Source organism: Thalassophryne amazonica, chromosome 4 (genome assembly GCF_902500255.1).
Source record: "Thalassophryne amazonica chromosome 4, fThaAma1.1, whole genome shotgun sequence".
NCBI lineage: Eukaryota > Metazoa > Chordata > Actinopteri > Batrachoidiformes > Batrachoididae > Thalassophryne > Thalassophryne amazonica.
This window is the reverse complement of record NC_047106.1, coordinates 105,930,357-105,944,706: the sequence shown is the minus strand read 5'-3', so window position 1 is coordinate 105,944,706 and position 14,350 is coordinate 105,930,357. Positions and strand designations below refer to the sequence as shown.

Sequence of the window (14,350 nt, the reverse complement as noted above, 5' to 3'; positions counted from 1 at the left end):
CAGCATAGCAGTGAAAGGTAATCCCAAAATGCCGCAGTATGTGCCCAAGGGGTGCTAAATAAAGGAAAAAAACCAGGGGGCCAAAAACGGACCCCCGTGGAACCCTAAATTTTATGTCACAAAGATTAGAGGTAGTGTTACTGTACAAAACACAGTGAGAACGACCGGGCAGGTATGACGTCAACCATGCAAGGGCACTCCCAGTAACCCTAAAATGATTCTCCAGCCTGTCGAGTAGAATATGATGATCCACGGTATCAAATACAGAACTAAGATCTAGCAGCATCGGAACCATAGTGGTGTCCAAATCCATTGCAAGTAGAAGATCATTCACCACTTTAGTGAGAGCCGTCTCTGTGGAATGATCATTTCTAAAAGCAGACTGCAGTGGCTCAAAAAGATTATTCTCAGTTCTCAGCTGCTGTGAAACCACCTTTTCCAGAATTCCCTTTCTTCACTAAAGCCACATTTACATTGCAAATAAGACAGATGGATTTTCCATTTGAATAAATGAAAAAAGTAATCCAGGATGAAAATGCTAATTTTTCATTTCTTATCGTCTACCATAGAAGAAGAGCTCTTCTTCTCTGGCATTTAACGGCAGCTTATTGGTGCATAGCTGCTACCTGCTGCATCAGTCTGTTATAGCAGCACTAAATCTTGAGTCCAGTGACAGATTTTTTTTCATGCAATTGACCGGAACTCAGCCCGCGATCGACCAGTTGATCGCAATCGACTGGTTGGGCACGTCAGAATGATACTGTATTTGTTGTCTTTCTGCCACCTGATTCTGTTTTTTTTCTCTGTTTAATATGTGGCTCCATCCAGAGATGGGAGTGGGTGTTTTCTTCTGCAGGCCTCCTATCTTGTGCACCAGCATGCCTCCCAAAATCTCCCAAAATTTACTGTATAATTTCCTGTGTTGTCAGTTGTGTCAATAGTATGGCCCAAATAGATGATCACCCCTTTGAATCTGGTCTGCTTGATGTTTCTTCCTCAAATCACCAGATGGAGTTTTTCCTTACCACTGTCGCCTGTGTGCTTGCTCTAGGGGTTGGTAAGGTTTGACCTTACTTGTGTGAAATGCCTTGAGGCACCTTTGTTGTGATTTGGCACTATATAAATGAAAATAAATTGAAATTGAAATAGTGTCCTAGGGACATGGACTGAATGACTGCAATAGTTTCTATTTCATCACTGTAACAGCACCATATGCACTGTAAACCTGAATGTATTAAACAGATTAAGTAGTGTGTTTGTAAGTGTCTGTGTACTGTGTGCAGTGTTGCCACAGTTACTTTGAAAAAGTAATCCAATTACTGATTACTGATTACTCCTTGAAAAAGTAACTTAGTTACTTTACTGATTACTCAATTGGAAAAGTAACTAAGTTAGATTACTAGTTACTTTTTAGCTACTTTTCCCAGCTGCTGACAACAACCCTCTGCCACATCAACATGACAATGATACCTGTTTTGCCAAAACTCACTTTATAGTCACCCTTTCTTGACTTCAATGAAAATAAATACTTGTTTTATAAAAGTAAAATAAAGACGTCTTTCTTGACCTCATATTTAACTGTTGACAGCACTGTAACAGTAAAACTTGCCATTTCTAACCTACATTGTTTATAAATGTAACTATTGAATTTTTTTCTAACATTTTTCTAACATTTAAATTCTCTCTAAACATTTTACTTGTCCAAATTATTATTATAAGTAGTATTAGTAGTTGTAGTAAACAAAAAAGGCTTCAAAACTGGACCTTTAATCTAGGGGTGTTGTGGGGGGCCACATCCTTGCCCCACGCCCCCATTCAATCTGGATTCTCCCCTGCTTTGGCGTCTGAGCACAAAGAATGGATAACATTTATTTATGCAGAAAACATGACCAGATTTACAGGTAAGAAAGTTTTATTGCGTTTTCACATCATGTGGTCCTCAGAAAGAGAGTTTAGGTGCATTTGAGTGGAAAATAGTGTTAGTTGTTGACGTGTCGCGGAGGATCAGCTGTTTTTAGCAGCAGATACAGAGCAGCTCAGCTCAGAATTCTAAATAAAGGAGGAAAAAAAGTATAAAAATGTCTTTGTAAATCTCAGTGCAGGTGTGCTGTTATCACTGCGCTTTAAGAGGTGAGGACGAGTTGTAGCTGCTGTAGAAAACCGCGGATGAAAAGCTCACAGCTCGTTTAAAGTGGGCAGTTCAGCCAAACCCCGACCTACTGCCCACAGACCAAGTTTAATGCTGCTATCGACCCACAATGCAAAAATAATAGTAACGCACAGTGACTTGGAGAAGTAACTTTAATCTGATTACTGATTTGGAAAGATTAACGCGTTAGATTACTCCTTACTAAAAAAAGTGGTCAGATTAGACTAACGCGCGTTACCGGCATCACTGACTGTGTGTTTCAAGTTTGTGAAACTTGAAATAATTCAGTTACTAGAAAGTTTTTTAAAACTTTGAATTTACACTATTTAAACTATTGAATTTATTTGACCATTCGGGCTGACAGTGTGGAACTTGCTCATTCAACTGAATGGGTAACTGTGTCCGACCTTTTGACCGGTACTGCACATTAAATACAAACATTATGGTACTGTGTGGTAAATCCGTCTGGAGTAGGTAGGTCTCAAAACTTGAGTTTATAGAAGGAAGCCACTAAGACACAAACGACAACTCTGTAGGTGTTATAGACTTTTATATAACGGCTGAGTGGATCCTTGTCATTTGATTGTTGCTTTGCATGTCACATGACATGGATTAATTCATCCCCTTTGTGTTGCATTGCATTCAGAGTGCGGCTTGCTTCCATTTAGAGTGCAAATTTGGTTCCATACATTTGGTACCATTGCACTCTCACGTGCATGCGTGCACACACATGCAAGTGTGCACTTCCTCGTGCACACTCGCACATGTGATCACGCATGCACATGTGCGCACACGTCCTCGTGCACGCACGACAATGAAGTTCAGTTTGCATTTATTAAATTCCACACATCTTAAACGTAGCAGACACGGATTATCTGGAATTTTGTTTTGGCAAATTTTCACGGTCTCTACTGCCATCTACTGGCCAATAGTGTTCAATGTTGATGGCAGTATGAGCGTCTGATACGACAGTAGATGGCATATCAGACGTGTATCTTTTTTTGTATGTCCATGTGAGGACAGCAAGTAGACACACGCATCACAGTGGGCAGTTGTTAGTTCATGTCCGTTCAAACACAGTACGTGTTCCCTTGCCGTGAAGTCCAGTAACACTGGTAGCACCAGGACCCTTAAGACTTGGACCTTCTTTCTCTTGCAAAGATATCTGTTTTTCGAAATACCTCTGTCCAGCAACCTCTTAACTCTATAAGCTCTTCCCAGGCACCTATCGATCTTAAAGGCTGAGGACCCAGAGAAATAAATGTCACTGCCAAGATAAGTGAATGCACTTCTGTGGTTGACTTCCTGAAAGTCTTAATCTTGGTCTTGATCCAGGACAATCGCAAAACCTAGACACACTGATTCCTCACTCAGCTTCTCAAGTGCTGCAGTCACAGTATCCACTGATTCCACAAAGATGACATCAATGTCCACAAAGTCAAGGTCAGGCATCCTTTCTTTGCCAACAAAAGCACCCAAGTCCCTGATTTCCACAACCCTAACCAACACCCAGTCCATAAAAGTATTGAACAGTGTTGGTGCCAGAACACAACCATGAGAAACAAAAGTTTTCACTGGGAACAACTCAGTCTCTGCCTCTACTCAGAAAAACTCTGAGTCTCTACCTCCAGACACCATAGCACTCATTGTATTCACAGTAGCTGTGTATATGCTGGCTATGATCCTCAGTAACATCTTGGGGTTCTCACAAATTCTCAGGATGTCTCAGACAGCAGTCCAATCAACTGAATCGAATGCTTTTACGAAGGTCAACACAGACTGCAAAAAACAAACAAACAAACAAACACTGCCAATATTCACACTTGCATTTTAAGAGTAGTTGCACGTCGAGAATACAGTCGATAGTTCATTTCTTGGGCGTGAAGCCAGACTGGTCCAGTTGCTGAGCAGCAAGCAACTGGAAATAAATCCTATTAAAAATAATCCTTTCAAACATCTCCATTCCTTTCTTTCCAGACTGGGACAGCAAGTCCTTTCTTCCAAAGACAATCTAGACCTCAACTTAGGTCTCACAACCGTCCCAGGCATCTCTGAAACCTTTAATACCAAGAACCTAAAGACATGGATGTCACTGCCAGGATAAGTGAATCTATAAATCTGACAGTGTAACTGTACAAAGACATATTTCTGATGGCAGTTGAGGAAGTCACTAAATGCTTGTGTCAGTCCTGAGTCAGGAAAATTGACAACCCAGACAAAATGACTCCATTAGTTCAGTAAAGCTCATAGCATGGTCTGCATAATCAAGGTGTGGAAATCTTTCCTTGCAATCACAGGCAGCAAAGCCACTGGTTTCTACAACAACACCCACTGTGTACAAGCACTGAACAGAGCCAGAACACAGTCTTAAAGAATATCAGATTTCATTTTGAAGAAGTCAGAGACTCTACCTCTGCTCCAGACAGCAATTACGGTACCTGTGCATCGGCCAGCTGTAATGTGTAGCAACTTGTAGGGGATTCCATGAATTTTCAGGATGTGCCAGAGAGCACCCTAGTCAACCAAATCAAAGTCTAAAGAGGATGCAAGAAAACACTTCTGACATTCACATTTGCTTTCAATGAGTACTTGGTGGCTAACATCTTGGGTGTGAAGCCATGTCACTGAGCGACAAGAGACCAGGACTGAATCCTGTGAAAGATACTCTTTTGGAAGTATCTTCCCCTGCACATGGAGCAGTGTAATACCCCAGGGGTTGCTACAATCCAGTAGCAATATGGTTTAGACTAACAATTGTGATATAGGGGTTGTACGAGGTCTATTAGAAAAGTATCCGACCTTATTATTTTTTTCAAAAACCATATGGATTTGAATCACGTGTGATTACATCAGACATGCTTGAACCCTCGTGGGCATGCGAGAGTTTTTTCACGCCTGTCGGTTACGTCATTCGCCTGTGGGCAGTCTTTGAGTGAGGAGTCGTCCACCCGCTCGTCGATTTTTTTCATTGTTTAGGAATGGCTCAGAGACTGTTGCTTTGTTTGATAAAATTTTTTTCAAAACTGTAAGGCACAACTGAGTGGACACCATTCAATAAATTCAGCTGGTTTTCGGTAAAAATTTTAACGGCTGATGAGAGATTTTGGTCTGGTAGTGTCGCTTTAAGGACGGTCCACGGCGCCTGACGGCGATCTGCGCTTCGAGGCGGCAGCGTCTCGCCGTTTCAAGTTGAAAACTTCCACATTTCAGGCTCTGTTGATGCAGTAAGTCGTCAGAGAACAGAACTTTCAGAAGAAGTCGGCATGAGGAGTTTATTCGGACATTCCATTGTTAACGGTCATTTTGTAATGAAAGAACGTGCGGGCAGAGTCGCATGTCGGGCTGGACCCGACCGCGGGGGGTCGCGGCAGGAAAAACACCTCCGTTGGAAATCTTAACGGGCAAGTTGGAACATGCCCAAGCTGTTAAACAATTTCTCAGTTACTCACTTGTTGAAAGCCATTAAAAGCCGCCTGAATTCTACAAATGGCTTTCAACACGGAGGTGTTTTTCCTGTCGCGGCGCACACAGATTTGCCGAGTCGTCACGGAAACGACTCGGCGAATTTGCGCGTACGTCTTTCATTAAAAAAATGTCCTTAAACAGTGGAATGTCCGCATAAATTCCTCATGCCGGCCTCTTCTGAATCTTCTCTGTTCTCTCACGATGTCCTGGGTGAATTAAGCCTTAAATTAGGATGTTTTCAGCTCGAAACAGGCCGACAACAGCGCCTGGAAGCGCTGCAGGACGTCCTGCTCCGTGGGAAGTCCTTACACCGACAGAAACACCCCATAATCTCTCATCAACCGTTAAACTTTTCACAGAAAACCAGCTTAATTTCTCGAATAGTGTCCACTCGGATATTCCTCACAGGTCCAGAAAAAATTTTGATAAAGCAACGCGCGCCGTCTCGAGCAGCGTGTGAAACAAAGGAATTCAGCCGAGAGGGCGGGACCACATCTCACTCAAGGCCTGCCCACAGGGAAATGACGTCACCGACGCGTGAAAAAACTCACGCATGCGCACGAGGGTTCAAGCATGATTGGTGTAATCGCATGTCATTCAAATCCATATAGTTAAAAAAAAATAATAAAAGGGTCGGTTTATTATCTAAGAGACCTCGTATTTGCTCTTTTGGGTGGGATAGGAATGATGACAAACAGACTATTATCTGTCACTGGCTTTAAGAGCCAGGAGAGCTGGAACTTCACACATTGTTAGTTAGATGTCAGAGAGATGAGATGTCTGGTGAGGAAATGGTTTTGAGCACACAATCTGCGAGCAGTCACAGGAGCAGCAACTCCACCACAACTCTTTGTGGTGACGCACCTCTTTCCAACAGATCCTTTTCCTGTTTCACCATCCACCTGGTCGCCTCTGTATCCCATCAGACAGAACTCCACACTCATGGACCATTGTGAGCACAACTAATTAAACACCTGCACTGGTTGGAAACCAGCAATGACGCTTTTGTTGGATTGTTTTATGTGTTCCATTGCATGTAAGATGTAAGGTAGGGTCCAAGAGTCCAAGCTTGGGACCTCAACCCAATCTGCACTTTCAAAGCGAAGCAACAGTGTGACATCACTAACTGAAGCGTGCAAATTTTAGTCATTTACATCACCCTCCTGCATCATTCAGTCATCCAAAGCAGACTGCTGAAATCCTCCTAAGTCATTGACTGTGCATCTGCAGGGTTTTTTGGCCTTAAAACATGCCCATCCATGGCACAGAGACAGATTGTTCCATTTACCATGCTGTCACACAATGACTAAATTGATCATCAGATTAATTTAAAACACCATTAGTTCACATTTATTCTGCTGCTGAGATATGCTGTAGTTGGATTTGAGCACAGTGGAAAGTCTTTGAAGTGACAGTGTGAGCAGTGTAACGCTCTAGTGACACCTTGAGGTTAAAAGCTAAACTAACGGTTTTACAGTTTATAGTCCCCTCACTGATGAAGGGTAGGAGTGGAAATTCTGCAGTGGCATTACAGACTGTGACAACATATTAGACTCATCTCTGACATCTGGACCACATGCTGACAGGCATTTTTGAAAACTTACCTTGAGGCTGCAGAGGCCACGAGTGGAATCAGTGATGCACGGCCTTCTTGGGAGTAGAGCCTTATCACCAAGTGTGACAGAGTGTCTTCTCCTGTTCTGTTTCAGCAGCTCACTCACCATCCACTCAGGTGGCTCTTTTCTGTCGCCCATCAGTGGCGGTGCTGAGAAATCATGTGCAACTTTCCTGCTCAGTGAACGTGATGCCGAGATGTTTCTCAAAATCCCTCCTGTGCTCCCCAGTTCAGACAGGATGCTGGAAGATTTGAGCTCTTTAGGTTATTTGAGTAACAGCTAGCTGTGGATATTAAACTGCTGTTGCTGAATTTTTTCATTTCATTAGAAGACCACATCTGAGTAAAAACTTGCAAGCATACAGTAATTCTGTTTATTCATTCTAGGATTGAGATGACTGGTGGTAATCATCAACTGCAACTCGCTAGTTGCTGACTAGATGACAGATTTTTGTTATATGTCGGACGCAGCCCGGAGAACCGACCAGCGTTTGAAGGACCCAGTATAAAATAAGCAGAGCATGGTACAAAGGATAACAGAGTTTAATAAACATAACAGTGATGTGATAAATATAAAAGTGCGCGGTCTGGCGTGGTGGATTGCGGTGCGCTCCCAGCAGCGCTAACGGTCCGGAGCCAGAAAACTGTTCGGACCCAAGGACCCCGCCGACACCCCCCAGGTGGCCGCGACAAACCGAGTCTGTGAAAGAAGAAATCATTATGTGAGTCCACACTCAACACACAGAGAGACCACTCAAAGGTGTACAAACAGCAAACACTTCCTGGCTTAATTGCAAATCAGCTTCCCACCCTGCAGGCATAGAACACCCCGTTCACAAAACTCCACTGCAGTGGAAGCTGATTTAAATGACTAACATACAGCTCAATATAATAAGGTGTGAGGGACACCACATTTACTGACTGTATAAATGTTAGTCACAAAACCAAATGTACCTCAGGAAGTGTGCTGACGAGCGTGAGACCTCACCCCCTCCTCTTTCACAGACCATGCATCAAACCTGGACGTTCTCTGCATCCACTGATGGGAGATGGCTCTAGAGACGACGATCTCACCCGTCTGGTCACAAGGTAGAGTCTCTGGCAAACACACACTGTGCACTCCAGACTTAAATGCCACCATGTTCCAATCCGTGTAGATGCACCACAGCTGTGAGTCCTGACGAGCTGCACGTGATCAGCCTCAGGTGATCAGGGTGAGGTCCTGATAAACTCAGCTACACAGCCACTCAGTCCCAAATGCGCACCACCTGGGAGGAAAACCAAAAGACAGAAACAGAAGACACACAAAAGCCAGCCAGGCACGCCAGCCACAACAGATTTTCTTCTCTTCAACTAGTCGGGTAATTCACAATTTCCTGCACAGTGAACAAAACACAAGACTGTTTTAATCGAGGACAGAGATCAAACAGGAACCAACATAGTCCAACATCCAACATTTCTGAATAGATACTGCAGTCATTTCCATATCGTTCACTGTTTTAATGCCATATTTTCAACTTGTAGAATTACAAGTTACAAGTTGTCTTTTTTTTCTTTTAATTAAAGTCAATTTGGGGGTTTCACTCCTAGATTTGACATTATTAATCTATTGTCATTATCAGTCATCAACTACTTCAGTGGTTCATAAACGTTTTCTGCACCCCCTCCCCTTTTTTTGTCAATAAGAATATTCTCAAGACCCTTTACCCGACACACATTTTTTGCTTCCAAAATCCACGTGAATGTATTTGTAACACTGTAATTCATGCAAAATTACGTCTTAAACAAAACCAAATAAAGTGACAAATCATCTTTACAGTGGACTTATTAAAAGTGACATGCATCACGTATCTTAATTTTTTTATTGTATTTGTTTCTCACAAACTTATCCGAGCGTTGCTAGCAGTGCTCAAGTACAATCATCATGAGTGTTTCCAGATCATTGATAGTCGGAGGGAGATTGACAGTTACGTTTAGCTTCTTCCATTTTCTGATAAATCTCCAGCAGTTGATCTTTTTTTTCACCAAGCTGCTTGGCAATTGCCCCTTAGTCCTTTCCAGTCTTGTGGAGGTCTACAATTTTGTCTCTGATGTCTTTGGACAGCTCTTTGGTCTTACCATGTTAGTAGTTGGAGTCTTACTGATTGCGTGGGGTGGACAGGTGCCTTTATGCAGCTAACGACCTCAAATAGGTGCTTCGCATTTGGAATAATAAGTGTAGTGGAGGTGGACTTTTTAGAGGCGGACTAACAGGTCTTTGAGGGCCAGAATTTCTGCTGATTGGCAGGTGTTCAAATACTTATTTGCAGCAGTAACATCCAAAGAAATTATTTAAAAATCATACATTGTGATTTCTGGATTTTTTTTAGATTATGTCTCTCACAGTGGACATGCACCCAAGATGAAAATTTCAGACCCCTCCATGATTTCTAAGTGGGAGAACTTGAAAAACTGCAGGGAGTTCAAATACTTATTTTCCTCACTGTATATATCACTTGAATGGGAACGGGTGTCCAAACTTTCAACTGGTACTGTATATACACAGGTAAACAACAAGTTTTTTATAACAAACAAATTCATCCACCAATATTAAATGATTATTAACTGAGCACAAGATCTGTACGGGAAAATATCAGATCGAGGTGTCGACAGTATGGACCGAGCCTAGCAAGGTTAACAATTTGTTTATTATTTGGTTAATATATAATATATATAAACAAGCAAACTTGTGGTATCACCTGAATATGAAAACTGCTGAGAGTTTTGGGCTCATAGTCAGACTTGTTCATTTCACCTCCACCGAGGCGGTGCCAAGGGGGGGGGGCTTGGGGGAGCTTAAGCTCCCCAATAATGAGCCAAGCCCCCCCTCAGCTCACCAATAATTCTGCCAATAATGTGAATAGTGACTGACATATTTGTGGATCTGGAACTGCAGTTTTGCGCTGAGAATGTCTCAATATTGTGTAACAGAGCAAAGTGATGAATGTGTGTGTTCGGTGATCCACCAATGCTGAATCACCCTTCACAAACAGAATTTTCAGTTTTGTAAACAAACATTTATTTGTAAAAACCCACACACAAGTTACAAATCAGAAATTTGTGTTTGTGGATCACAAAGCACGTGTACAAATCAAAGGATATTTGTAAATCACCCTCTGTGCATTTGCAAGTATTAATGAGACAAATTTAACTCCATACTCCAAAAATTTAGGTTTCCTAAATATTTATTACGGCCACTCTTAAAACTTCACTTATTTTTATAATTTTATTACTGGTAAATTTTAGAATTGATTTAGATGAGATATATTTATTATCTCACAGGAATATATCACAATTATCTGGGAACTACTTTTTGTGCAGGAATTCATCAAGCACGCCGGTCGCAGCCGCGCACTAACAGAATATACAGAAGCTGTATATCGTTGTTCGGCCAAAACCTCAGTGTTAAATTGGACCATTTCAATGAATTCAGTTTGTATACCTATGTGCAAGTTTACTGAACTTGCAATCATTCTAAGTGATGTGTGTGTGCATTGATACCACATTTTAGAGGAGCACGGGTGACTAAAACATATAACTTGGTATTTATAAAGCAATTTACTATATATTGTTCATTTCGATGACATTTTGTGGAGCCCCTCCAACTTTTATAACAGCTCCCCCCTCAGCCCCCCCCAACAAAAATTTCCTGGCGCCGCCACTGTACCTCCATGACGAACTTGCTAACAGATGGTCAGGTCGTTAGGTGATAAGCTTTCAATCTGTGTGTTTTTTTCTGATGCTGTTTAGATGTTTTGGAGTATGTTCATCTCCGACTTGGTTTTTCTAATTGTGTTTTTAGCTTTTTGGTTTGTTAAAGTTTTCAATCTGTTCTTGACTGTTAGGAACTGTGTTTTCATTTTGTTGGTCTTCATTTTGTACATCCACTTCGAGCTCGTTTGCTGTTAATTCTTTCATTTTCTTTGTTCGATTTTTGTTTTATTTTATTTTGCATCATGAAAATTTTTAACAAAGTTGCAAATCTGATACGTGATCCGGACCAGTTGTCATGATAACGATCTGATATGGGAAAATATCAGCCTGGAAATCAGTGAATCACAGCGCATGCACCATCGTAGCCATACAGTAAATAGTGGATATTTAGAATGGTTACTTTTAGGAATACACCATTGGCTACCATTAAACACAGAGTCATGTCACCTTTTTATTTGTCACATGACCTTTGGCTTGAGGTGACCTTGAAAAGTCAAAATCATAAAAAATTCATAACAGCAGATCAAATGTTACACATATTATGGCATCACTGAATCACACAGAATTAATTTGCATGAATTAATTTCAGACATGTAACATGCAGGTGTTGGACTGAGTGTTCCTTCTTCTTCAGTTGAGGAATGTGGTTGCCAAAAACAGCAACACTGACACCTTAACAACAGTAAACATTTCTGCACTAGACATCCCATGGAGAAAACCAAGCAAGTCAATGCCTCATCTTATTCCTTTTACATCTATATTTTCTGGTGTTAAGAGCTGTAGCAATAAAATACTGAGCGGAAGTGATTTAAAATAATCATAGGGAGGTATATTTTTTGGAAAGCAATAAAGCCGTAGATTACCTGGGGACATGAGTTTCCAATCTCCCTGGGGCTGAGGAACAGCAAATCTTTTTTTGCAGTGACATCCTGGACAGTTGTTTGTGTATCATCAAGGCTGAAGTGTTGTAAAACCTAGAGTCTGTCTCAGCAGCCTTCCTCGGTCAGATGTTAATGAGCCAGATATCACATCGGCCTACCTGACACTCAACTCTAACATTACACCTGAGCAGAGAAGGAGGCTCTGGTAACCAAGAAACCTGCTTTGACAACTGAACCTAACTCAAAGCCAGCCTGAATAAACAAAACTGGAACACTTGTTATATCATGCAAAGACATAGTGTTTGCTGAACCCTAAAGGAATCAGTTTTCGCAGTTACTCATCTCCTTAATGTGGACATGCATGGATTAATAATTTACACAAAAATGCGATGCAACATCATCTGTTTTGCACAGTTTTGCAAGGTAATATTTCCCAATGCAAATTAAAGGAGTGCCATGAGAACACACTAAATCACTGCACCAAAAACAAAATCTGATTATCATGCTGCAGAGAGTCTGCTGAACATCACGCAGCAGCATGGACATGATGAATAAAGAATAAGATGACTATAGTAACTTTATCACCCGGTGAGGTTATTTAATCACCATAAATTATTCGTTACAGTGTCATAATGAAGCAGAAAATTAATTCTCTGAGATAGATTTGATTTATTTATAATTTTATAATTACTCAGGGCTCAGTGATGAGTGCTCTTGTCCAACAAAAAGAAGATTCAGAGTTTGGACTGAGGACCTATGTGAGTTTACTTGTGGTGCTCTGCTGATGTCCAGGTGAGGTTGAGATGGTAATTTAAGTATGAATGTCGAGTGACTGTGGGTGCCCTGTAAGTGTCAGTGCCACATGACCCGAACACAGTGTATCCCCGCTAGTGTGCAGGAATAACATTCTAGTCACTAGATCCTGCAAACATAAAAGGTGGAAACATGCTTATTCAACTTTATTTATAAAAATGGGGGGTTTCTAAAATAGTAAGTCCCTTCGGCTGCTCCCTTGTTTGCACTCGGGGTCGCCACAGCAAATCCAAGGTGGATCTGCGTGTTGAATTGGCACAGCTTTTACGCCGGATGCCCTTCCTGATGCAACTCCACATTACATGGACAAATGTGGCAGGGGTGGGATTTCAACCCGGATCCTTCTGAACTGAAACCAAGCACATTAACCACTTGGCCACCACCCTTGCTGGGGGAGGTGTTCCAAAATATGCTACAAACAAAAAACAAAAAACAAAAAAACAAGAAGGTTTCGTAAAACTGTCTGCCTCAGTTTGGTGAGATTCTGTAGGCTGATATCCACTTGGGTGAGCCTAAAGTGACATTTGCACATTTGTATACAGTTACAGTCCTTTTCAGTTGTTTTCAGTCACTCCTTTTATTCTATTTTTCTGGGTTGTGTGAAATTGTCTTTTCCAGCAGAAATCAGTATTGTACGAGTGAGAATTTGAGTCTCTATGGGATGTTGATTTTCAGACGGACACACACACACACACACACACACACGCACACGCACACGCACACGCACACGCACGCACACACACACACACACACACACACGCACACACACACACAAACAAAACACTTCAAAGCAAGTAAATGCTGGCAGAGCTTCAGTGTAGCCAGGATTTCCTGGTGGAAGTGGGGGGCAGGGAGAGAGTTCTACAATCAGCTAGATGAGTTGTAACCACTTAAACACAATTAACCCGTTTATGCCCAGATTTTTTTATAAGTGGAAAAAGTTGCATTAGTACCTTTGAGATTTCTTATTGTGAGTAGAAAATGACAGTGATACACTTCGGCAACAATTGTTGCCAGTGGGGCAAAACGGTTAAACACAATTAACACTTGTGATTACTGCTCAACTGGCAGATGTTAGCACTATCATGTTTTTCATGCAGATAAATTACATTTTTTTTCAATTTATACTTTATACTTTACACAATTTATACTTCTGAACATGCTGCAATATCTCGCACCAAAATTCTGAATGTTTTTCTCTTTACAGTATGATTACAAGATGTTTATGGCATTGTTGTGGGTGTGCAAATATTTGCTCATTTTGAAATGGATGCCTGCAACAGGTTTAACAAAAAAAAAAAAAAAAAAAAAAAAAACTGGGACAGTGGTATGTTTACCACAGTGTTATATCACCTTCCCTTCTAACAACACTCAATAAGCATTTGGGACTGAGGACACTCATGACTGGGTAAGGAACATCCCAAAAAGTCCGAGCCGTTCACAAGCAAAGATGGGACGAGGATCACCACTTTGTGAACAACTGCATGAAAAAAAATCATCCAACACTTTAAGAACAATATTTCTCAACGTTCAGTTGCAAGGAATTTGGTGATTCCATCATCTACAGTCCATAATATAATCAGAAGATTCAGAGAATATATGTGGATATATGTGAAGTCCCAGTTTGCCCAACGGAGTTTAGTTCTGCAGCTTTACTGAGGTGAGAATAATGTA

General features: G+C 41.4%; 1 protein-coding gene across 1 annotated transcript in view; it reads right to left on the bottom strand.

Moving 5' to 3' along the window:
- wdr95 (WD40 repeat domain 95) overlaps positions 1-11,965 on the bottom strand; it is a 79,286-nt gene extending 67,321 nt beyond the window's left edge. The window contains exons 1-2 of the mRNA XM_034168384.1: positions 11,846-11,965; positions 7,219-7,471 (exon numbers count right to left, since the gene is read on the bottom strand). Of these exons, the coding sequence (XP_034024275.1) occupies positions 7,219-7,471; positions 11,846-11,934 (342 nt within the window). The 5' untranslated portion in view covers positions 11,935-11,965. The remainder of the gene's footprint in view (positions 1-7,218; positions 7,472-11,845) is intronic.
- Between the last annotated feature and the right edge of the window lie 2,385 nt (positions 11,966-14,350).